This window comes from Heliangelus exortis, chromosome 3 (genome assembly GCF_036169615.1).
Source record: "Heliangelus exortis chromosome 3, bHelExo1.hap1, whole genome shotgun sequence".
Taxonomy (NCBI): domain Eukaryota; kingdom Metazoa; phylum Chordata; class Aves; order Apodiformes; family Trochilidae; genus Heliangelus; species Heliangelus exortis.
Genome location: NC_092424.1, coordinates 99,015,954 through 99,041,981, shown reverse-complemented (window position 1 = coordinate 99,041,981; position 26,028 = coordinate 99,015,954). Strand labels below are relative to the sequence as shown.

General features: G+C 38.0%; 1 protein-coding gene across 3 annotated transcripts in view; it reads left to right on the top strand.

The window, feature by feature from the left end:
• Positions 1 to 26,028, top strand: part of MBOAT2 (membrane bound glycerophospholipid O-acyltransferase 2) — a 110,143-nt gene that overhangs the window by 37,011 nt on the left and 47,104 nt on the right. For all 3 annotated transcript variants that reach the window (XM_071741865.1, XM_071741864.1, XM_071741866.1), the window contains exons 2-3: positions 3,153 to 3,298; positions 6,612 to 6,689. In XM_071741865.1, coding sequence (XP_071597966.1) covers positions 3,153 to 3,298; positions 6,612 to 6,689 — 224 coding nt within the window. The remainder of the gene's footprint in view (positions 1 to 3,152; positions 3,299 to 6,611; positions 6,690 to 26,028) is intronic.

Genomic DNA, 26,028 nt, shown 5'->3' with positions numbered 1-26,028 from the left:
GAATTTTCAGTTCTTCATGTGCCTCACTGTGTGGATACAGTGGAGCTGTATGTCCAGCATGCCAGTCACCTGCCTTTAGAACAGGAGTAGGAATACTCATCTTGCAAAGTTATTGCAAAGTTTGTGTTTATTTTGTGTAGTCTTCCCACAGTACGGACAGATTTGCATAAACATGTCTATGGGAATTGCAAGGTTTTTTTATCCAGTGTAGGATGCAGATGGTAAGCAGAAATCCTGCTGGGGGAAATGGAATAAAGCAGCAAAAAGGTTATTATCAGGTATGTATGAAAGCTAAGCTAAAGTTGCATGGCTTTCAGATCTTAACTGCTGCATAGCATGGTTGTAAAAATATGTATTTAAAGCTTTAGTAGGATTGGATGTGACTGATACAAGTCAGCAAAACCATTTGTGCTCTTTAATCAGCATTTCAGCACGCTGCGAGGCACGTGTAAGGATTGGATTGATAAGAACAGAGAGGAAATGTGGGGTCATGTGAATACTGTGGTCATGTCTTTATGCATCTGTGTGTATATGTTTGTGCACTTTTTGGGAAGAGTTTAAAAATACTGGCAGTTTTGGAATCACTTGTAAGGAAGTCTTCTGGGACAAGATTGTTGCTTGAATCATTTAGATGTATGTTCAAAATGCCAACATCATTAAATGACATCACTGGAAATTTTGCTTGTGGGGTTGGTCTAAAGGTATGATATCCTGCATTTTATTGCTCTTCTCAGAATATTCTTGTTGGGGAAAGTGTCTTGGGTTATTTTTTAAATTATTATCTTTTATTATTTATTTAGTGGGATAATATTTTTCAGATACAGATTTGGTCATTTCAGTAAATAGCTAAAGCAAAAACAGGTGTCTGGGAAAGGGGTCAACAGGTAGGGAGCAAAGAGGAGGCACCTTTCTCAAATTCTCCTTGCATGTTTTGTACAAGGGTTTTACACGTTTCTAAACATGCAGGCTCACCCTGAGTTGTGTAATTCAAGGTTTGTTGTTTTGCTTCTCTGCTTTTATAGAGATAATGACACAGGCCAGAGATGCCAAGCACTGGTGCCCTTAGCTGTGGTAATAGGAGGAGCCAGGTGATGACTTCTCTTCTTCACTGGGTCTTGTTAGCTTGCTTTTGAGGGGTAGTCTGAAAAAGAAGGGCATCATGAGACACTAATTGTCACATTATCTGTAATGCTGCCAAATCAGTGAGGTCTGGACATTCAGGAAGACCAGATATGGTAACTTGTCCACTGTGCTGCCACTGACAGACAAGTAGTCATGCCCATTTCTTCCCTCTCTTTTCTCCTCAGCTTCACTGCATATTTGCCCAAATTTTCTCCTTAGATGTCTCTCATCCCCTTCTAGTTCATCTAGGGTCCAAGTTCTTTGATCAGAAACATATTCTGTGGTATACATAGTACAGTTTCTGTAATATTCAAACCAAATACTGCTGGTGAATTAATAGTTAATTACTTGGGCTTTAATTTTAATTTCTTTCTTATTCTCTTTTTAAAAAATATTGCAAATTTGTTTCACTTCCAGTGGTACATTCAACTTAAGTGTTTTGTATGAAACTTTACCACTAAATCCATGGACTTCTCCTGAGTTATAGACCTCACTGTTTTCATTTGCATCATTGCTCATAAAGGGGAGAAAACAGGTCAAATTATGCCCTGAAAGAATATCTCCACATTAATTTATGATTTTAAAAATACCATTAAAAGCATAATGTAAATGTGGGAGTAGGGGAATGGATGGCAGTGTGTGCGCGACTGTTTGGTTTAGGGAACTGCTCCCGTTAAAAAGAGCAGCCTGGCTCCTGAGCCTCTTTCCCTACGAGCACTTAATACTTGTGAAAGTTGGTATTACAGAAAGTTTGAGTGGTTCAGAAAAAGGGGAAATATCCTTGTGTTTGCAAGAAGGGAATCTATGCAATTGTCACAAAGATGAGAGTTCTGTAGGTAGTTTGTGTTATTTAACTTCTACTTTAAATATAACCATGTCTGCATACTCTCACACCCTTACCTGTTGTTGCCTGAAGCTTGGCTGAAAGATGAGGAAGGAGTGGGCTGGATGAATTACATGGAACTGGAGACGTGCACTGTGTTGCTGCAAACATCATCATTAGGCCTTCTGTCATGAACATAAAAATAGTGTTGTCATTGTACCCTCTGGTATTAAGTATGTGTTTCAAGTAAGTGACATCAAACAGGCCAAACCACTGCTGGGCTGAGCACTGCTCTGGCATGCAGGATGTGCTTGTTTCTTGTATTGAAGGGTTTATGACCTGAAGGAGTGGTCCCCAAGCTGTTGCTTGTGATGACTCTGTGTGCTGGCTATTACATGCAGACAGTTGTAAAGCAGTTTTATACAGAGGAAAAAAATCCATGGAGTGAGAAATGTTATATTCTAAATAAAGAAATTAATCTGGCTTCTTGTAGCTTAAGCCAGTTTTGGTAGTGGTTGATGAATTTAATTCAGTGGTTGAAGATTTTATTTCTTTATCACACCTTTACCATTAACTTTATTTCAGGCCACAGTCAGATTAATTCTTTTTACTTGCTGATTAAGTTTTATTTCCACCTTTCCTTTCAGTGCCCTAATGCCTTCAAATATTTAGTATGCAAGAGATTTTTCTATTTTCTAGAAAAAATGGCTTGAAAAGAGGAGGAGTTTCTGAAACTATCCTACTTGAATGTACAAGAATAAAAACCCAGTGTGCAACCAAGCTGTTTATCTGGTGGTGTAGCATCGAAGTTATCTACCAGTGATTAATGTAGCTGATACAAATTTCCCAGTCACGCTCATTTAAAAAACAAACAAAACCCCAACCTAGATCTTCGTGTTACTGGGAGAGAACATGTGATTCCAAAGTTGATAAAGTGGTTTGGTATATACAAAATTTACAGGAAAATATGTAAAAAATGTTTTTTTCTTGACTCATGCACTGTTTGCCTCTGGTGGTTTGATTTAACCTTCGAGCTGCTCAGGGGAGGACTGTTTTGTGCTCTAGGAGGGGAGGAGTTCTGGGGACAAGCTTTTTGAGGCTGAAATGCCCTGGTGAGAGCTGTGGCCAAACTGCTAATAATATGTGGATATTTCTGTTCATTTTTAATGCACAAGGGTGTGAACATCTTTCTTTTCTTTTTGTGCAGGTCAACTTTGTAGTGTGCCAACTGTTTGCCTTGCTTGCAGCGATTTGGTTTCGAACATACCTTCATTCAAGCAAAACCAGCCCGTTTATAAGACATGTTGTTGCAACCCTCCTGGGCCTTTATCTTGCACTTTTTTGTTTTGGATGGTAAGTTGCACTTCAATTCACTTTTCAGGGATTTTTAGATTTTAATTGCTTGCTTGCAGGGAAGCAGAGCATTGTTATGAAGATTCTTATTACCTAATTCTGTGGTTTTTTAGCTGTTGCAAACGTACAGAAATTATCTTAAATTTTCTGATATGGTACACGATTTTTAAAATACTTTTTGCAAACTGTCATCTAACTTGCTGTTCTAACTGTGGTTTTGGAATGATTGGAACAGGTGCAGTTTGTTTAACTGGTACCAGTTTTTGCTTTTTCTGTAATCTTGCTTGGGAAGTATTCTCTTGAGACAGCACAGGTGTGATGATAATTTCTCTTAAATATTCACTGCATGAGAGAACTTGCTCTGTCATCTTCTGAATATTGAAAATAATCTAACTTGTAGGAAGAGTGGCTTGAAATACAGTACTGATAATGCTCCTGTTAGTATAAACACCTAGAAAGGTGGCCTTAATTTGAGAGTTTTCTTGCATGTCTGAGTTTCTTTGTGTTTTGGAGGGAGGGTATGGTTTGTTCTGTTGTGCTTTTTTTGTTGCTGTGGGGTTTTTGTGTGTTTGTTTTGTTTGGTTAGTTTTTTTCAACCCATGGATTTTCTGTGACTTTGGTTTGTTCATCTTGATCTTTTCACAGTGAAGCAAACTTGAATGTTAGTAGGGCTAATAAAGAAAATGCATTTAAGTAGGTCAGAGTTTTCTTTTTCCTTCAGAATTAGCTTACTAAATGGCTCTCATCTTCCCAGTATGGCTTAAGATTAATGAAGTGCCAGTTTCATTTTTCTTGCATGGTAAACAATAGTTTTTCCACACCTTTAAGTATATGAAAGACTGATTTATACTGACTTCTGTGGAGTATTACTAAACGTGGATGAATTAGTTGAGATATTGTGCAGGTGTGAAGATGCAGCTCTGTGTTCACATGCATGGAGTGTCTATAAATAAATCTCGCAATTTCCAGCTACAGATTAGGCCTCAGCTGGCATATTGCAGAGGCAACATAACATAAAACATTAGTTTGCATGCGATATTTTTAAATTTAGGAAAAGAAAAATCTGTAAGTTTTGTTCTTTGGCTTTATGTGTGTGTTTTACTTGGATATATAATTCCATAACTCCCATGCATTTCTTCAACTTTTGGCCATGATATTCTGCTTTGGAAGAGTGACCTGATATTGAAGATCATTTGACATAGGTGCTACTTACTGTGTGGTTTTGAGAGCTGTGTAAGCTCTAGAAACACATTCTATATCCATTGCTGTGGAAGCAAAAATCATTGGTTGTAGCTTGTAATTAGACAGTGCTAACAAGGTATTCATGCCTGAAATTTGGGGATGGGAAACTTTATAAAGAAACAATCTTTAACCCCAATAGATATATAGAAAGATTTATGGAAGCCTCTAATCGGTAATAGGCTCTGGAAAAAGAAATTGGAGAGAAATTTTATACTGTAGTAGAAATACAGATTATTGTAGTTTGCTTTGGATAATAATGCAATATTTTAGCAAATAATTTCAATTTTACTAAGTTTTTTTATTATAATCATGAAACTAAAAGCTTTTTTTTTTTTTTAAATCTGAAAAGAAGATAATTTGAAATGTTAAAGGTACACATGCTTTTAAAAGCTGATAGTTCCATTGCATATGTATCAAATCTTTTTCCAATGTTTTTGGGAGGTTTTGTTTTGTTTGGTTCTCCTCCCCAAAGAACTGAGTATATGTATAGGTTACAATCCTGTTGTACACCACTAGCAACTCTTCAGTTGTATTATAATGTCTTGCACATGGGTCAAGGACTAATGCAGGGTCAGTAGAGAATGGATTTAGAGCAGCCCGGAGGAGAAGGACTTGGGAGCGTTGGTTGATGAAAAGCTCAATGAGAGCCAGCAATGTGCACTTGCATCCCAGAAAGCCAACTGTATCCTGGGCTGCATCAAAAGAACCATGGCCAGCAGGTTGATGGTGATGATTCTCCCCCTCTGCTCCACTCCCATGGGACCCCAGTTCTGGAGCCTCCAACATAAGAAGGACATGGACCTGCTGGAGCAAGTCCAGAGGGCCACAAAGATGGTCACAGGTCTGTAGCACCTCGTCTGTGAAGACACACACAGAGGTGGGGTTGTTCAGCCTGGAGAAAATAAGGCTCCAGGGAGACCTTTAATTTTAGGTAGTCATATCTTAGATGACATATAGATGACATAGATAGTCATATCTTAGATGACATATTCACGTTCAGTTAATACCCAAGTGAATTGTTTTCTCTCAGATCACGGTGTGTAGACTTTGTAGGATTCTAGCTGGGTGGAACTGGGTTTCGTGTTGAAAGTCCTTGATGAGTGAAATCAGAAAACTGCTGAAAGAAAACAGTATTGGCATAAGCAAATAGTAGCTGCTTTTTGGGCTGCTTTTTGTGGAAAAAAATTACAAAACTAGATCAGTATGTCACTTGAACACATTTAAGCATGCTACTGAGTTACCTAAAGTACCAATGTGAAAGAGAATCAGCTTAATGAAGGTCAGATGCCTTTCCCTGGGCACTGGCAATGACTTGCCACCAGTGTTCCACTTGCTTACTGAAATATAACTTGTTTAAAAAAATAAATGAAACAACCCTCAAAACAATGATCTGATTGCAATGGTGGCAAGCTCTGGAAAAAAAAAAAAAGGTTAGAGCACCTCTGTGAAGTAAATCTGTGGGTTCTTAGTGTGTAGATGGTTTTTTGTTGTTGTTTGTTTTTGAGAACATCATCATCATCATTATCCTTTTATCAGTTATTGGTGATCTGGGGAAAAAGAGGCTGGCTAGATAGAGTTGACATTTCTACTGATTGATCTTCCCAAATACTGATATTACTTATATACTAAGATACTGTTGGCCTTATCTGAGACACCTGTTGTTGCAAGCAGGTAAAGGTGAGTATGAAAATTGAACCACAAAACATTAATGTTATTTACACATGAAATAAAGCCAAGTAGAAGTATTAGGAGATGTGTTCTTTGTATTTTAAGGATTATCTGCATTTACTGTGTTCTTATTTATGAGCTAGAGAGTTCTAGCTTGGTCTGCTTTTTGCTCATTACTGCTGTCTATGCTATGCTAAAGGGTGAGGCTCTAAACAGAAAAAAGGCTGCTAAAAAACCTAAACAGAACAAAAGGGTTTTTTGGAAGCAATGATGGAGTTAAAGTTTGGCAAACCAGTTTTACTTCACATTAGATAAATGAATGCATGCTGTTTAGTTTTATTTGATGAAAATGCTGTTGAGGTTACTACGGTTAAGTCACTACTTCATTGTTTGCTTTTCCTAGGTATGCCTTACATTTTGTTATACAAAGTGGAATTTCCTACTATATCATGATCATAATAGGAGTGGAAAATATGCACAAGTAAGTTTCCATTCTAAATTATTTTTTTTTTTGTAAGAATGCTATTGTTTACTTGTAACTGTGCACATATGCTTGAGGTCTGGTTGTACCATAATATTTCAGTATTTGAATTCTGCTAACCATAGTTTTATTTCCAGGAGAGAATGTGGCTTATTTGCATGTTTTTCCCAGCTTTTTGTAGCGTTTATAGCTTGTTACAGTTGATAATATTCTGCTGAGACTTCTTTTGAGTGTTCAACATTCTGATTTGTTACTACTTGATAATTTAGGTGAGTTAACTAAATGTAATTTGGTAACAGGATAACAGTCAGTGCTCATAGAAGGAAAATGTCTGAGAGAAACAGAGTTTGTGTGAGAAAATGGTTTAGATATTAAATGTTGGTTATTTCCTTTTTGTTGGTGGCGTTGTTCATTTTGGTTTTGGGTTTTTTTGTTTTTGTTATTTTTGTAAGAATAATGCAATACAAATGCTGTCTTAGGTTAAGAACACTGTCATAAAATTTCATACATGGGGCATTATTCTAGGCTTTTTGAACGTGATTAGATTAGCAGTATCTGCATCCGTAAAGAATGGCACTTTTACCAAGTTAGGTTTGAACTGTGTTAATTCTTGCATACATGTTTAGTAAAATAGAAAGTTTTTGCTTGAATAGGTTCCTGAAGTATGTGAGACTGTCAGGTAAGATGCTGTTAATGGATGGGGCTTTGAGCAACCTGGTGTAAGGAGAGGTGTCCCTGCCCATGGCAGGGAGTTTGGAACTAGATGCTCTTTAAGGTCCCTTCCAATCCAGACCATTCTATGATTCTATGAATCCAGAAGAATTGGCTTTGCAAAGACCATGCAATTCAGGATGGACTTAGTTCATGATCCTGCCCATTTGGACACTCTGCTTCTTTATACTCTGTTACCGAATGACTCTCTTTTTAAATATGCTGTGTTAGTCTCTTATTTCCAGAATTTTGTACAGAGCATGATGTAGTCAAACTACTGTGGTTGTGAGAGAACTTCATTTGGTTGGATGACTGGTTTTCATTATAGTGGTTTATTTAATTAGAAGCTGTTTTCTACCAACTTGTTCGTATCGATTTCACTTTAGACATCTAACAATGTAAATTATAACTTATGTAGTTTAATATTTTAAACAAAATTATCGGTGCAGTTAAATACTGCCAAGTATTTACTGCCAAGGGAGGTACCGGGAAGGAGTGCTTAGTCTTTGTTGTAACAACATAGGTTTCTCATAAAAGGCAGTGAAGCAGTAGGTTACCTCAATAATGAGAGGCAGGTGGGTATCCTTGCACTTAACATTCCTGTGCTGGAGCTAGGGAACTTCCAAGTTGCTGATTTTCCCTATTTTTACCAGCTGGTTTAACTGCAGGGATGGATCTGCTGGAATGTTTGCTGTGCTGTACAGAACTGTCTGTGTACCTTGTCTGTTACTCTTGGTTGGTGTGCAGGTGGGAGGGTAAAACATGGATTTGACTACCAAACTCAAACTGGTCTATCTTATTATGAATTACTGCACTGCTGGATGAAGCTAGGAAGCTCTTCTTTCTCTGATGGAAAAAAAAGTGTAGCAAATGAAGACATTTGTTACTTCAAGTTGTGGATAGTGCTTGGTTTCTCTATGGGAAGCTCCAGGAACTATTTCTAATAGGTGATACAGGCAAGACTGTACAAGGTTTGCTCCCTCTGTTGCTACAGTATCCCAGAAGGAGTGGTACCTCCTGGTGCCCTTATGTGCCTGTACCTCATACTGAAAGAATTCACAATGTCTTCTGAATTTTCTGCTACAAAAATGCCACCTTCAGCTTTCTGTTTGTCGGCCTGAAGAAAAACTAATGTGAATGACTGCCCTCCCCACCTAAATAGATACAAACCTGTCTCATGGAGCCCAGGGAAGACTTAACATTATGTGCCATATAGTAGGAAGTAGCTGGTGCCATCTGGCCTCAGGTTTTACTGGTGTGTGTGCTTATCTGTACAGTTAATCAGTACTTACATACACCTGCAGAGCCCAGGCTTTGGAATTTACTTTTTATATCAGAGGCTCCGTTAGCTGGCAGTCTTAGTTGGAGTTTACCTGAATTGTTCATAAGTTGCTTGAACTTGGAGACTGTAGAGCATCAAATACCAGTACATGGTGTATATGGATTCAGGTTACTTTTGTCTTGGATAATCAGTTATGTATTGTACAAAATATTTTTGCCTTTTATGTAAATTCATTCACTGGAGAAAGTTTTCCTCTTCTTTTCCCTGACCTGCTCGTTGTCCTATAGATTTCATGAGTGTATATCTGTCCTGCTTCTTCCACCCTCTAATATAGTTTCCTAGGCTCTCCAGCCTCTCTAAAAAAATGTTCAAACAAATGAGAGACAACTGAAGGTCTTATATTGCTTATCAGTTCAGCTGCTGTGCACTGAGTGTATTGGCTTTCCTTACATTCTGAAGCAAGGAGAGGTTTTTGATAGTCTTCTGTGTTCTCCAAAGCAGATTTTGGAATACTGATACCCTTCTAAACCTCTGCTGCTTTCTTAATGTGCTTCCATTAGATCCTAAAAATCTCTGCTCTACAAGGTTCCTGCCTTTGTGATTTTCCTGATGTAACTGAACCTTGTGCAGCTACTGCTTCTAGGAAAAAAAAGATGGTGTGTAGAACATGAAAGCCTTACTTGAACAGAAAAATAGGGGAAGAAAAAGGAGAAAACCCTTGGGATAAAAAAAAAACCACAAAAGCAGAGAAACTGACCATTTTAAAAATTAAGGAAAATCTACCCTTTATATTTAAGCAACTTTTATAATAAAGTTAATTAGCAGAAAGTATGTTACCTGAGACTTGAATTTAACTATTTTTATACTTAAGTCTCATTTAAATGTTGGCTATTAAATGAAAGAGTGGTAATACCACTCTTGAATGGTTCAAAAGCTCTTGTTTAATTTGTGACTAAGCTATCTTAGTGTTTATTTGTTACTTTCACAGCTTAGGTAATGTGTTAATGTAAAATAAATTTGCATTTGGTAACTGATATTATTCCAATAGTATCTTTTTCCTTAGAAATTCTTGTGGTTTTTTTCTACGGTTGTGAAACTGTTACTTGTCTTAAGAGGCAGAACTCCAAATACCACAAGGTTTTCCCTTAATGCATTTTGGCTACTGTTAGCAATGAGCCTTGTGAGCAGTGCTTCCTAGATGATTTGATGACAAGGTTTTTAAGGCATTAGGGTAGGTCTTTCTTGTTTGACTTTACTGTTCATTTTATGGTAGGTAAATAACACCCTCAGCCTGTTGGGAAAGGAAAGATAATTCAAACTCACCGCTGCTTCACTAAGTGATAGATTACTAGATATGATTGCTCTTCTGTGTTGTGCTTAAAGCTACAGGATGATATTTTTCTTGTTCCAAAAGTCTAGAGTTAAACTACCGAGACTTAAGGAGGCTATTTGTGCCTTTAGGAGAGAAAAAAGAAATCACTTAACATTTTTGGACATATATAAGTTGTGAAAAGTAAATTAATGAAGGACCCAGAGCAGTAAACACATAATGATCTGACGTGCCTGAATGTGTCACAAGGACCACAGAGATGATGAGGGGACTGAAGCATATCCCCTCTGAGGAGAGGCTGAGGGAGTGGGACTGCTCAGCCTGGAGAGGAGGAGGCTGAGGGGCATCTCCTCGATGTGTCCAGGTACATGGAGGGAGGGACCCCCTCAAATCTTCGAGTAAACTAATTCACTCAGCATGTCAATGCAAGTGAAATGCAATGCAATTCACTCAGCACTTTATTAAACACCTGACTGCCAAATTACACAGATGTCATGATTTGTTGAAATTTTATTGCTAGTTAGCCTATAACTTAGATGGCTGCAAAAATTTAGTTTGGTATTTTTTAAAAGCTACAGTTTCAGTGAAATACAAAATGGATCAAGCAAACTACTCACAACCTGTCAGTTGTTGGCAAGGTTTTTGTAAGCATCTTTTTATCTTAAGAATTCAGAGCATTCATAAGCTGCAAAGAGTTTTGAAAATGGGAATTAGGCAGGTTTTTTTTTAATTTTTGTCTTTACCCAAGGTCTTTGATCAAGGTAAATGTGGTTTTGTTAACTTGTTTTATTTTGATGTTTACCTTAAAAAGGGTTCTCTTACTTGCATAAACTTTCAATTGATAAATAGTTTTTTCAGTGTTCTTGGTTTCTGTAAGCATATAGAGGACAACCTTTTCTTGGAAAGAAGCAGTAGTAGTATAAAATGGCTTTGTGTGTTAGAAATCTGTTGGGACTGAGTAGCTATTGCTTTTTGGTTTTCACAGGCCTCTTTTTTAGCTTAGTTTAATCTTTGTACTTAATGTGAAGCTAAGCGTGATCCATCAAGAAAAAGAAAATTGATAGTGAGAGTAAAGTCATGTTTTCTAGGCTTTGTGTTTGGTAATCTCTGAAAACTACAGCATCTTCACAGATACTTCTTCCAAGGCACATAAGTCTGCCTGTCATGCTGCCAAGCAATTTGACTGCTAGCAAATGAGCTCTGAGTCATGGTATCATTGCTGCATGGTTTATTACCTCAACAAACTATTGATGTCAAATAAATCAGGCTCCCTACAAAATGAAGTGGCAGAATAAATTGTACCTAGAAGAGTTCAGTGAAAGCTGTGTTCTTTTTCAGCTTCTGGCAAAGACTGCTGCTAATAAGAGTTGATTAAAAATTCTGGTTGCATGGTATTGACTCAATTGAACCAGCAGTGTTTGTCATAGAGATCAGATGCAAGGATCTGTATATTATGGTCAACTTTCTTCTCTAAGTGTATGTTTCTGCATAGTGTTTTTTTTAATTATTCTTTGGTGAAACGTCTTCTACTTGTGACAGATTTTGCTTGAGTAATTATGACAAGCTCAGCAACAATAATTTCATTGTCCTTAATGGAACAGTTGGCTGGAAATTATGCAAGTCAGTTTTGCCTGCAGGACTGCAAGTAGTTGTGCACAAAGTGTGTGGGCTAGAGGTAAAAGATGTTTTAACAAGTGAAAGATGACTCTTTGTTATCAAGGCAGTGTTTTGTTTCCTTTAAGGGAAAGAGGATGTAAGGAAAAAATACTGATATTTAAAAACTACAAATGTCTTCATTTTAAAATCCAGTGTCTCTCCACACTGAAAAACCCCAATGGCTGGCCTGGGACTGGTGACCCTCTTCCTCAATCATTAACCACAAGGCCTGCCATCATATTCTCAGAGTTGTGCAGCTTGAACATATGTGTATTGTGACTTTCACAATTTTAAAATATCAGCCTTTATGAATTATTTTTCCATAGTCCTAACTAAAGCTAGTGTTTAAATACAGACCTTGAGTATTGTTTCACCTTCATCCAGCCAAGAGGATTTAAGAGTTTACGTTCCTCCTCTGTTCATGGGGTGGGATGTAACACAAGTCAAACGCCTTTACTGGAAGTCAGAGATGAAAGAATCATAGAATAGTTGAAGAGTGAAGCGTTTCCGACTCCAACTCCCTCCTGTTCAGAGCAGGATGAAATAGAGCAGGTTGCTCTCTGACGCCCAAGTCTTCCTTAATACAAACATGATCCTGGATAGCTCCAGTTGTAAGCATGCTGGCCATTTCCTTTTGGTGTCTTGCTTCAATGTCTATTATAGCTTAAAATTCATTTGAGGTGACTTCATGCAGCTTAGTTTTCTGATCTATCTGCACTTGCTGCAGAATTTCTTTTTTCCTTTCTTTAATTTCTCCCCCACCCTCACCCAGTGTTGTCATATTTAAAGATCATAGTGTTCCTAACTTAAATCTATTAGGTTCACTTCAATTTAAAGTGAAATACAACAATTATGGTTTGGTAAGAGTAGACCATGGTAGACAACAAGTAGTAGTAGGAGTTTGTCTTCCTATCCTTTTTTATAAGAGAGAGTATCAGGAATAGACAGGGGAGGGTAGGGGTGAAACACAAGAAGACCATGCCAAAAGAAAGTATGCAAATCTTTGTCTTGAAGTCAGTAGAAACAGGTGGAAGCCATGCTGAGTAAGAGGGGATTGTCAGAGAGCGTATTTGATACTTCAGGTTTGTTTGTACTTTCAATTCACTTTTCAATTACATTTGAAGACAAATGTGCTTCCAGTATTCGAACAAAAAAGCCATTATTTTCTTCTGTGCCTTATAGTCTTCCATATGGATGAATTGCCTGAAAGGTTTAGAGGACTATGTGCAGGAATTCCTATTTCCTTGTGTATTGGTTGGTGTAGCTTTTAGCTGGGAAGTTCACCTTTTTCTGACAGGAAACTTCCAGCTTTGGTGTTTAAAAATTGTGCTTGATTATCTTGAAAGATAAGTGGGTAAATAAAAAAAGATACTATAAATAGCTGATTCAGATCTTAAGTCTATCTCAAGTGAGAGTGGAGATTTTAGTGTTCTGTTTTCTGTGAAATCTTGGCTATGTGGAACTGAAGCAGGTTTGGTATGTGCCTACATCTGGTAAGAAGACACAAGTACCCTGGAAAATACAGCATGGTGTTAATCTTCAAAACTGGAGACTAATAATAAGAATCAAATGAATAATAATTAAGAAATACTTAGGACAGCCAAGTACTGTACAGTTTGCTGTCAATTGTAGGCACTACAGGAACTGTGAAGTCAGTAGTTTGCAGGAGTAGACTGGGCATTTTGATGTATGATTACTTAGAGGATTAAAAATATGCTTTATTAATAGAACATCACATGGAAATGCACAGTACATGCAAGCAGTGCATAATTTTAAACAACAGTCATCTAAGTGGCTTGGTTTTTTCTTGGTATTCAGCCCTTTCTAGTAGTGTGTAATGTTTTAAAGGGAATGGAAACTCATTTTCAAGCCTTGGGCTTTTCTGATCATCATGTCTCCCTCTCCCTGTACCAATTTGCAGTACAACATTTAATGGATGCTGTGTCAGCATTCATGTGTCCAATCACCATCTTCTGGCTTTCTTATTGATTGCTATTTTTTTTGTAATTGGTATTAATTGCTTTATAAAAATCTTTTAATCTTCAAAGCAGCTCACAATCTATTGAATGCTTTAAGGACATCTTGTAAAGTATGAATGAGGTTGTATGCATATATTAAAAACTAATAAGATTCTGCCTTTTCCGTATGTAAGGAATACAAATGCAAGCTGCATCTTTGCAAATATGTTCTAATAAATCAAAAGAAAAATCTGTAGAGCCATCTTTTATTTTTTTTTCTGCAAGGTGGAGGTAGGTCTCCATGATAAGCAAAAGTTGCTCTTTTAAAGTCAAGATTCTTCTGTCTTTCTTGACATGATACTGGTGCTCTGGAAAGCTGATCAGTAAATTCCATTGACAGAGTCTTCTGCACGCAGAGGACATTCGTGTAAAACTGGTCTTGATGGCATTAATTTTCAGTTGTCTTGACTACAGTAGTTTCAGTGGAAGGTTTGCTTCAGAAATTCACGTAAACTGTATGATTAAGCTTTCTTAAGAATTCTCCCTGTAGTAGCTTCTTACCATTTTATGTGGTAACAAAATTAGAATCAGTCTATGTAAATGTGTAGTACCTGACATTACTGGGCCTGAGGGAGCTTTCCAGAAGAACAGGAGGGCCTTGTTACTAAGCTGCTACCAGAGCTGCAGTCAGAAGCCAGTGGCTTCTTCATATTTGCCAGCTGCTGGAGAACAGAATAAAGAGATTCTGTTGTGTTTTATATAAATGTCTGAAGTAACAACATCCGTATCCATGCGGGGTATTTCCAAACTGAAATAGCTAAACCTTTCAAAAAGGTGTGAAAGCAAAAGTGGCTCACGGGTGGCTTCTGAGAAGTGTGTTGAAGTAAAGCTTTGTTCTGATGTTGGTTTGGTACATGGCTTTGGAAGCTGGTCAGTTTCTCTGGCATTTTTCTACACTTCATGTGACACAATCTGTATAAGCAGTATGAGTGTCTAAATAGAGCCTAAGGCACCTAGAAGCAGATTGAGTTCAGTTTGTTGTGCCAGCTATGCCTTGCTATTCATATGGATTATTCACTGCATTTTTTTAAAGGTCCTGCACAGGTGTTCCATTTGCAGTGTAGAAATGCAAGTACCTCAAGACCAGGAAATGGATTCTGGTCCCCAGCCCTATCGTCTTACGAATATGGGTTGAGATGCAAACTACATCAATTGTCTGAAACACACATAAATATCAGAACTTCTGAAGGGCTAGAAGGACCATGATGACAGTCTTAGGGGCTTGGGTTTGCCTAACTTGGAGAAAAGGAGCTGAGGGGCAACCTCATTGCTCTCTACAGAGTCTTGAGGAGAGGAAGTAGAGGGAGGTGCTCATCTCTTCTCCCTGGTATCCAGTGACAGAATGTGTAGGAACAGTTCAGAGCTGTGCCAGAGGAGGTTTACACTAGCAATTAGGAATAATTTCTTTACCAAATAGGCAGTAAAACACTGGAACAGGATTCCTAGAGAGTTGGTTGATGCCCCAAGCCTGTCAGTGTAGCCTCAAAATAATCCAAACACTTTTCATTAAAGGCTCAACAGTGAACCTTCCTGTGCTATGACTGCTTGCTTCGTCTGTTCTTTCAGCATCTTGTTTTCTAACAGCAGAGTTCTGGTCTTGGGGTTCCAAGATTTGCTTATGTAAGAGCAAGTCCTTGTGTTCTGATGCTTACCTGAAACAATCTGTTTTATTAATTGTAATAGGCTGAAAAGTTTTGGCAGAGTCAGAGCATGTCTGAGGTTGGAAGGAGCCTTCAGAGGTCAACCCCCTCAAGTAGGGCCACCTAGAGCTAGTTGCACAGAACCATATCCAGATGGCTTTTGAGTATCTCTAAGGAGATTTAGAGATGTAGTCTAAGGAGACTACAATGTCTTTGGGTGACCTGTGCCAGTTCTTGGTCACCATCACCATTACAAAGTGTTTCCTGGTGTAGGGACAGCACCTTCTGTATTTGTGTCCATGCATCTGGTCTTGTCACTGGGCACCACTGAACAGAGTCTGGCTTAATCCTCTTTGTACCCTCCCTTCAGGTATTTACACACATCAGTAAGATCCCACCTGGGCCTTCCCTTCTCCAGGCTGAATAGTCCCAGCTATGCACTCAGCCTGTGCATAAATTCTACTTTTTTCAAGATAATTTCCTTTGCATGTTGTGAAAGTTGAATGCTGAGTGGAGAGTGCTGACTGTCATAGGTCTGTGATGCTTTCAAAACCTTTACCCATCTTTTGCTTCGTCCTGCAGGTTGAACTTAGTTCTCCTCTCATACACACGTTTCTCCCCCCTTTATTTTCTATGCTGAGAACCTGTAATGGTTGCATTCCTGTAAACCTGTGCAACTCCTTGCTCTTCACCTTCTACCTGCTGCCTGTTTCTCCTGTTTTTCTGTGGTGTCTTGACCTTTTTTGGTCTGTTTAACTTCTGTGCCTTCCCTTGCTCACCAGTTCATGAGGGGTATGTTCATTTTTCTTGAGCTTGAACTAATGATATTTATCTGACTGTTGTGTCCTTAATGCTCTTGTGTTTTCCTGTATCCATGTCTGTTATAAACATTTTCTGCAGATCAATTTCTGACCTAAGTTAGGGCAGAGGAAGAGCCTTTTGGCTTCAGGCAGGAAAGAGCTTGTTGGATGTTTTTTCCAGGCTCTTGTGGGAATAAGTGTAGGACAATATTAATTAGAGAGTCAACTACTTCCAAATTATTTTAATTCTCCATTTCTTCTATTCACAGGAATTAACTGCTCTCCAAAATATATGGTGCTATTAGAACATATACTGGCATCTCATTTCCATTAGTGTTCTTTTAAAAGATCATTTTGAGATAATCTTCCTTGCTAGGGTGTCTTAGCTGTTAAAAAAACAAAAACAAACAACAAAAACCAAAACAACCCCCAGAGAACCAACCCAAAAAATCCCAACCTAGGAAATCAAAAACAAAACAACACAAGCCAAACCCAAACAAGAAGCCTCCCAAAACAAACAACAAAACACCACAGATCCTTGGATGTTTGTTTTCATAATAGTCTGATATTTCAGTATAGCAAAAGCTAAGAAGAGGGAAGTTCAAGGTGAAAGGCAGGGGGGGTGGAAGAAGGTCCTCTGGCTTAATTAATGTATGGACTCCAGTTGCTCTTACTTTTTCTTCTACAAATACAGCTTGTGTGTTTTCTAAATAAATAAATAATCTTTGCATCATCTTTCCAGATAAACCTTAGGGAGGGGCTGACTTAATTTCTAAAAGGAAACGAGTAGCTTTACCCTTTAAATGTCATAGGCTGTTTTGGAGATCATTTGGCTTCAGTAATGAAAGATACCATTCATGAAACTTCAGATTTCCCTGCTACATGAACTAGATAAATACAATGAAATGTGATTTCCAGAGATTTCATAAGTAGAGTTCCAAATCTACAGGAAGCATTTCTAGGTAGAAAAGCATTTCTGGACATCCTTGATGACCTAGAAATGATTTCAGACATCTGGCTGTCCTATTCCCAGATATTCCACTGGGACACAAAGCTGTCTAAAATACAGGGTGCAGAAACTCCACCAGCCAACTGCTAATGTGGAGATCACCATTTAAGTGAAGCAAGTATAAGCTGTCTTTTTAGATGAGCTTAGACTTTTAGAATGAAATTGATTCTTGATGGTTTGTCACTATAAAATTGTTAACCAGAAATGGAAGGCTTTTTCTGAGCTGAAGAACATTTCAATTACTTCAATTTCGAGTTGTTCTTTTTTTTTTTAAAAACAAAGAAAGCCTCTGTATTTAAGTGCACCTTGGTTTTGATTTTTAATATCTTTGGCAGATGAGGTAGACTATTAAAAAAACACAGGAATAGACCAGACCTAAAATTCCATTTTTTCCTACATCATCTTCTCCCAGTTGCTGGAAAGGAGAAAACAGTAAGATTTGTGTGAACAGATTAACACTTCTGAAAGTCCCTTTTTGAAGGAAGTAGCCTTCATCTTTATGGTTCTCTGCCCATTTCTTTCTTCCTGTGATCAGGGAATGTCTTGTGAGGATCAGTGTGTGGGTGCAGTTCTGCTGCAAAGTCCAAGACGGATGTTCTAGAAGGAACAAAGCTTTTGATGTGATGTTGCTTTCAGGTTTTTAAACCACAAATTCTTTACGTTTGTTCCTGAGGTAAATACACATATTTGGGGTTTTTAATGAAAGTTTTAGGAGGACTGTGGTCAATGTTGATTTGACCACAAGCTTTATATCCTCATTTAAGATAGTGCTGTCTTAAGTGCTACTTAGATTTGCATCTTGCTCAATATATTCTGCCCTTTTTACAGAAATTAAGATATCTGATATTCTAAGCATAGAATTTGGATTTCTGAATTTTGTCAGAGAATCTGTCCTCTTTCTTGCAGTCCCTACTTTCCCAAGGGCATTAATAAGAAACATTACATCTGGCTCTTCCAGGAGAAGAGCGTGTAGAGCACATGAGAGATACATGTAGAAAGAAAAGACTGTGTGTGGGAACTTCAGCTAAGTTAAATTTTCTACTTTGTTTGAATTTTATTTTGGAATTTCGTTATGTGTTCTGTGGCTTACCGCAAGAAATATGATACACAAAATATTTGAGCAATCTGTAAATTATAAAATAGAAAATAGGTTGTCACACAAATGTTCCTGAAATTCCTGGTGTTGAAGTGATAGGAGAGGTGCAGACTGCCTCCCCTCACAGCATATCTGAACTTCATCAAACAATGCTTAGCATATGCCATATGTGCCCCAAAAGGTATGTAAATATGTAATGCAAAATGTGAAAACTTTGCAGCAAACATAACCTTTGCTTGACAACATTGGAAAATTTTAAAAGAAATCTGAGTAGTACTAAAATATTATGACAATAAGTCAGCTCCTGTGGGTGTGTCTCTTTCATTCCTATTCTAGTGTTGGTCTGGCCAGATGATCAGCATTTTGATTGGCTCCCACAGCTGTTTTTCCTCTGTATTGCACATGACCTCTTAACAGAGTCTAATTTAAAAACAGATGGGTTGTTTTTTATTTATTTATGTACCGGGTCATTTTTTTTAAAGCGGATTTCTTTTCTCTCATTTCTAAAACTGAAAAAAAAATGTTCTAAAACAAGCTTTGATAACAGAATTTTGGAAAAAGAGTCTGGAAAGGTTTTGACAGTTTTATCTAGTGATCTAATCAAAGGCAGTTTGAGATATTCTAAAATATGTATATATAAAAAAAAAACACTGATAAAGAGATTCTTGTTAGACAATCCAAAAAGCCTTGTTTTATTGTCTGTATAGGTTCTTAACTATTCTTGCAGTTAGGTTCTCTTAGAAATTAGCCAAAGTTTAGCCTAAATCTTTTGTAGTGAGCTCCTTCATCTGTGCTGGGAAGTGTATTTCCTTGCTTTTTGGAACAGTCTTCTATTTATGTTGTCTCCTTTTAGTCTAGTAAAGCTTAAACAAATCTATTTAATGTCTCCTCAAGTTGTGATTTCAAGGACTCTTTCCAACTTGTGTATCTGCTTTTGGACTTCATTCAGTTCTTCTATGTCACTTGGAGATGGGCTTTTCAGAACAGATAGCTATTTCTAATGCTAAGCAGAGTAAAAAGCTTATTCTGTTTTTCAGTGCTGTGGCTTTCCTCGGATTATTTTCTGCTATAATGCTACCTAATTGTTGGTTTCCATTACCAACTGGTATGACTGAGTATTTATATTCAAAATTGTGCTTTGCACACAAGTAAATTCAATGCTTTTAAGCCTTTCTTAATTTCACTTTTTTCCTCAAGATAATTTGTTTTTCTTTTTGACTGTTTGAAGTTTTTATAACTTAATGTCCACCTGCAGATTTAATTAGCGTACTTCCTGTTACCAAAGTATTTGTTTCCTTTTGTTTTGATGTTTGGGTTAGTAGAACTATACCTGATGCACCATAATGATTTGATAGTATTTCAACAATACCTTTTTGAAATTTTTTTTTTTTTTGTAATACTATTTAGGTATTCACATGTAGTCTCTAGCAACAAAAACTTTAGCATTAAGGCAGAGTAACTGGCTCTATGAATATGTCTTGGGTTAGTGCAGTTGTGTTTTGGAAGCAGGGGGGTCATAGGGGTGACTCCTGTGAGAAGCTGCTGGAAGCTTCCCTGATTCCAATCCTGGCTCCACCTCTGCCCAAAGCTGAGCAGGTACAGGAAGCTGGATGTGCCTCTGTGAGTAACAAATTCAAGAAAGAAGCACGACAACCTTGTTCTTAAAGTAGAGAGACCTAGAGCTGACGGGTAGACTCTGTGGATAATGAATTGGCTGGATGGTTTCACTCAAAGAATGATGGTCAACAGCTCTATGTCCAAGTGGGTATCAGTGGTGAGTGGCCTGCCTTAGGGGTTAGTAGTGGGACCAGCACTGTTTAGCATCTTTGTGACATGGATAATGGGATTGAGTGCATCCTTAGCAAGTTTGCTGACACCACCAAGCTGTAGTTCAGCAGTTCAGTCAACACACCGAAGGGAAGGGATGCCATCCAGAGGGATCTTAACATGTGCAAACCACATGAAATTCAATAAGGCTGTATGGATGGTCCTGTACATGGGCTGTGATAGTCCCAAGCACAAATACAGGCTGGGTGGAGAATGGATTGAGAACAACCCTGAGGAGTGGGACTTGGGGGTGTTTCTTATAAGAAGCTCAACCAGGACCTCTTGAAGTGAATCCAGAGGTGATCTATGAAGAGGTTGAGAGGGCTGGAACACGTCTACTGTAACGACAGGCCGAGAGAGTTGGGGTTATTCAGCCTGCAGGAGGCTCAGGGGAGATCAGGTAGTGGTCTTCTAGTACCTGAATGGGTCCTACAGGAACGCTGGGGAGGGACTATTTATAAGGGCATGTTGTGATAGGACAAGGGGTAATGATTTTAAGCTGGAAGAGGGTAGATTTAGGTTAGACCTTAAGAAGAAATTCTTCAGTCTGTCTCTGGTGAGACAATAGAACAGATTTTCCAGGGAGCCTGTAGAAGCCTCATCCCTGGAGGTGTTCAAGGCAAGGTTGTATGTGGCTTTGAACAACCTGATCTAGTAGGACATGTGCCTGCCCATGCAGGGTGTTTGGAACTAGATCCTTAAGGTCCCTTCCAACTCAAATCACTCTATGAGACTTGTTCTGGACAACCCTTTGTCTCGCTTGTGTTGCACTGTTTACTTTCTAGGTGTTTATAAATATATCCTGGGTATATGGAAAAAAACCCCAACAAACTAGCTAAACTCTAGTGGAGCAGAGTTAATATATCTAATTGTGAGTTCCCCTTTCAACTACCTGTAGAGATAAGGTTCTAAAGTCCCTTAGATTTTTTTTTTTTTTCCAGTTTCAAGGAAATCTTACCTATACTAATTTTTTCTCAGTGGACAGTGAAATATGACAAATTAAGCTGCAGTTAACATACTCTATTTTAGATGTTATTTGCATTTTGGTTTGTCAACTCTTACTTCTATACAACTCTATGTTGTCTCTGAGGTGTTTCAGTTTATGCACAATAACCTCTGATCCTGTCACTGGGCACCACTGAAAAGAGTTTGGCTTCATCCTCTTTGCATCTGTCCTTCAAGTATTTGCATACACTGATGAGATCCCCCTGGGCTTTCTCCAGTCTGAGCAATCCCAATTCTGTCAGCCTATTCTCATAGGAGACAGTTACTTCATTGTCCCTGTGGGCCTTTGTTGGACTCACTCCAGTATGTCCAGAGCAGCCCAGAACCTACATGCTGTACTTCAGGTGTGGCCTCACCAGTGCAGAGTAGAGAAAGATCACATCCTTCAACCCACTGGCAATACTTTGCCTGATTCAACAAGCAGTTGCAGGTAATGGTGTTTTTTTCAGGCAAAGGAAGACTTTGAGGAACTTCAGAACTAATAGAACACAGCAGATGGACAAAAATCTGACAGGCTTAGTTCAACACTGAGAAAGCAAATAATACTTGAGTTGAGGCTTTTCAAATGTGCATATAACATAGTTGGCTTAAAATTAGAAATTGTGTCTTTATATCATGGAGGAATTCCAACAGAAGCTTCATAAAGCAAGCTTAGTGAAGTGAAGAATGATGGGGAAGACATATTGCTCTTATATGGATAGGGGATGTGGTGTCAGAGCCCAGTCTCAAGGACTTTTACCAATAAAACACAAGAGGCATGGAAAATGGGGATGAGAAATGGAGGATATTTGAGTAGGTTATCTTAAAAAGGAAGTGAATTAAGAGGATCTATATCAGAATCTGCCTAAAGCTGTCTGCATAGGAGAAATTGCACTTCTGTTATAGGACAGAGGGAAGAAGACAGGGAAGCAATCAGGGAGGGAAAGGCAGATGTTTCTGTTGATGTTGAGAAAACTGTTATCCTGTCCAAATGAAGTGTCTATCTCTGTTCATAATGTAAATTAGGATTTTAATTTTGTGGGTTGTTCCTAAGGCCAAGGCAGGAGGAAGATGCCAAGAAGGGCTTCAGTGACCTTACTACAGGGAAAGGATTCTGGGAAGTTTAGAGTTTGATGCCTAGTATTTTATAAAATGAGTTCCAGCTGTGAGGAATCAAGATAAAGCATTCATGACTATAGGGTAAAGTTTTAAAGGGAGATTTTTATGTTCATCTACCTTGCTTCTGATATAGCACAGGCATGGTACTTCCCACAATTATTACAACCAATAGCTTGTTTAATGAGGTGTATTTCACAATCAAGATGGGATGCTTTTGCAAAAGAGTCTGAGAGTCAGAAGATGTTTTCCATTGGAAGTTTATTCATGTAATAATTTTTATTGATTCTAGTCTGAAGTTTTTTGAGCTATGTTTGTGGCATTATTTTTTGTGATGCCCACCTGGTTTTCACCTTTTTAATAGGTCTCCTAATGGACCTTACATTCTTTCACTATGGAAGTTTTATGTTTGTCTTCTAACCAGGTATTTTATAGTGTGAGCTACTGTGCCACCTGATTCTCACAACTGCTTCTGATTTATCTGTTCCTGACAGGGATGTTGAGTTCAGTGAGGAATCAGTTTGATCTGTTATGTAAAACAAAAATTGCCTAGGAAGTACCAAAATAATTTGCAGCGAGCAAAATGCATAGTGACTAATTTCTTCTGTTTAAGTCAAGGATAGGTGGATCTCTTGTATGGAGGGGAAAGTTACATCTTTTGAGAGCTTGCTTAGGGATTAAGGGACTGGGAAATTGCTGATGTGTGGCAAAAAGTCACAGAAGGAGCTGCTGATGCCTATGGCTCATCAAGGGGCTGTGAGGCTTCAATGAGGGGCCAGGAGCCTATGGCCTGGCCTTGGAAGGGACTGGGAGAGCTTCTGAAGGACTCGGGGTAATTGAGCAGACTCTGCCACTGCTGAGAATTTTGTAGAATTGGCTGGAAGCACAGGTCTGACTGCCAAGGACAGAGTGAATGAGGGGAGGATGTGCTTTTTGTTCTGTCTGTCCTACTTGCTCTCAGATTTTTCTGTTTAAATTTTAAGCTTCTATTTGTGGTTCTAGAAATGCGTTTGTGCTGGTTTTGTATGTTATGTGTTGTATCACCTCTGCCCCCAAATTAAAAAGCCTTTATAAAGCTTCTGGAGGCTTTTGATAAGGGGTGGGAGGCAAGAGGGGCAGGGACGTGTTAGAACCAAAGATGTAATTTTGAAGCTGTGGTTAGCTCTGGGTGCTTTGTGTAATATCTGTCCTTCTTTAAGTGGTTTGGGGCATGCACATGTGGAGATTTTTGTAATGATGTTTTCCCACAGCAAATCACAGTAACTTCTAGAACATATGGTTGTTAAAGTAAATAATCTTTTTACTCCTTTCATCTGAGATGCTCCTCTGTCACTTCCCCAGTTATTTCCTTCAAAGTATCTGTAGAAATTTTTGGCATCTTTAATAAAAATGTGCATTTTTCTACAGTCTCTGCCACCCATGCTGAAAGTTGAGATGACACATTTTCTCTCACAGTTACAGGCTCCTGCAACTTAAAAATGTATATCTGGGAATAAATAGTTTTGTAGCCAGATCAGTAGAAGTCTGAGATTTAACTGTGAGGCTTGCAGTGCCATCAAATCTCCTATGTAAATTCACATTTTAGGATTTGACAAGTTCATATAGGAGGTACATGTTTCTACTATTATATTAAGATACTGGGGCTTTAAAGAACAGTGCTTTTACTACAATTCCATAAATGCAGCAATATTTTATAACTTGCTATAGGGTGATGTATACACTATACACTGTACAGACAAAACTGTTTGCAAAAGTATCATTCTTGCATTTATCCCATGTGGCATCCTGTCAGTTGTGCTCTGATACTGTTAACTGTAGTGCTAACTTGTTTTAGTAAGGTCTGCTTTGCCCTGCATCTGTGATACTTCTCTCATTCATTTCTGCTCTCTCACAAATGCTAAGAAGGATTTTGATTATTTGGACACTGCTGGACACTGCCATTTTATGCTTAGAATTCAGCTGTTATTATTTGATGGCAAACATGAGTAAAAGCAAGTTGCTAACTTTTTTTACCAGATCCTATGTTACAGATATAACAGCTAGATAAACAGTTAAATTAGCAGTTAAATAAATTGAATAAATTAATAGAATGAGATGTTTCAGATGGAAGGGACCTCAAGAAGTCTCTCTGATCATCCTCCTTCTCAAAAAGATCAAAAAACAAAGATCTAAATGAAAACAAAAACCTACCCTACACTTCATCATCCACATGGAATTAAAATTGACTGCAGTTAATGTATTTTATTACTACTTCATAACATATACCTTAGGCTAAGAAAACAAAGTGCAAAAGCTGTGGAGTTCTTAACAGCAATTCCAATAGTCTGAGGCTTCCCTTTGTTTCTTGCAAATCTGGTCTCATGGGTTTTGCAGTGGGCCTTCATATGAAGCCTTCATAAAGGCATGGTCAGGCTTTCATATAAATTGAAAATACTCCAAGAAACCAACATCTGAAAAGTTTAAAACTATTGACTTCAGCTGTTAAGTAATTAATTCACTATGTGTTGTGACAGGACTGAAGGTGCCTCTTGTGTCTCAGTGATGCTGCTTGAAGTAGAATACTTTTTGTAGTGTTGACTTTTGTTGATTCTTTTTTCCCCCCTCCTTTTTCACTCCACACTTCTTGTGTTGTCTTTCCTTTTCCAGAGATGAAGTATGACAAGGTTCTGGCATTCAGCTGAACTCACCAAAGCAAAATATGAATCTTACAATCTGTTTGCTTGTTTTAAATTCTGTGCTCTTCTCACAAGACTGCCACCAACTTTTTTTCTTTCCCTTTGCCTGTTTCTAGTTCGAATGTGTGTGCTGGCAAGACTGTGTGTGAAATGGTGTTACAGCAAATAGTATTTGTCCCTAACATCTAACAGAAGCTAGAAAAGCATTCCATCTTGAAGTTTTTTCAAACTAATGCCACTTAAGCTTTCTAAGTAACAAAAAGGCCTAAAAAGAATATGTTTCAAGACTAATACTGTATTTACTGAATGCCTTCTCGACTATTCCAACAACTCTAGTGATGATTACTAGTAGAGCAAGAGCATTATTAATGGTTGCAGAGGTGGGGCTGAGTATTGAACAGTAGTTTACGTTTATCCCTGGCTAGAGGTATGCCTGAAGGTGTTAAGATCAAGCAATGAGATTTATTCACATTTTGAAAACATAGCTGAGAATCAAATTATTAAGGTAAAAAATAGGAATATAAACAATACGTTTTGTTTCCTATGAATAGAATATATCTCATTCAAACTGCTCATGTGACAGTTCTCATTACTCTTGGCTGGAACTATATCAATAGCTATGGATTTTGGTGGCCAAAACAGTTTGAAATTCTGTTTGGTTAAAATATACAGTCTGCTTCCCTTCACATTCTTGAGTCACTTTCATAAACCTCAGATATGTTAAACTGTTGTTTTAAGGCCTTTAGAATAGGGAATGCACATTTAGCTGAAACGTCTTCAAATTTGGTTTACAATGAAAACACAGAAGGAGTCTTAACGTCATAGAAGCTTGCAGGCATCACCATAATGAATAATTGGAGAGTGCCCACTGTGTGCTTGTGATACAGATGAGTTTGTCTTGAGTGCTATACTATATGTGATTTTTCAAAGTCTTGACATTCCTGGCAAGTCAGTGTAGGAGCTTTGGTATGCATACAAAATTTCTGGCTGACTGGCAATCACACTATTTTTAGGCTTGAATGGTTACCATGTGGAGTTTAGCATGCTTAGAATGAAATTGGAGGATCTATCTGAAAACCTGTGATTTTACTTAACTTGAACACAGTTTAGACACTCGTAGATTTGTTTTCTAAAAGACCTTGTTTAGTGTTTAGATATTCCTATAATAGTGACCATAGTGAATTTTAACCTTTAA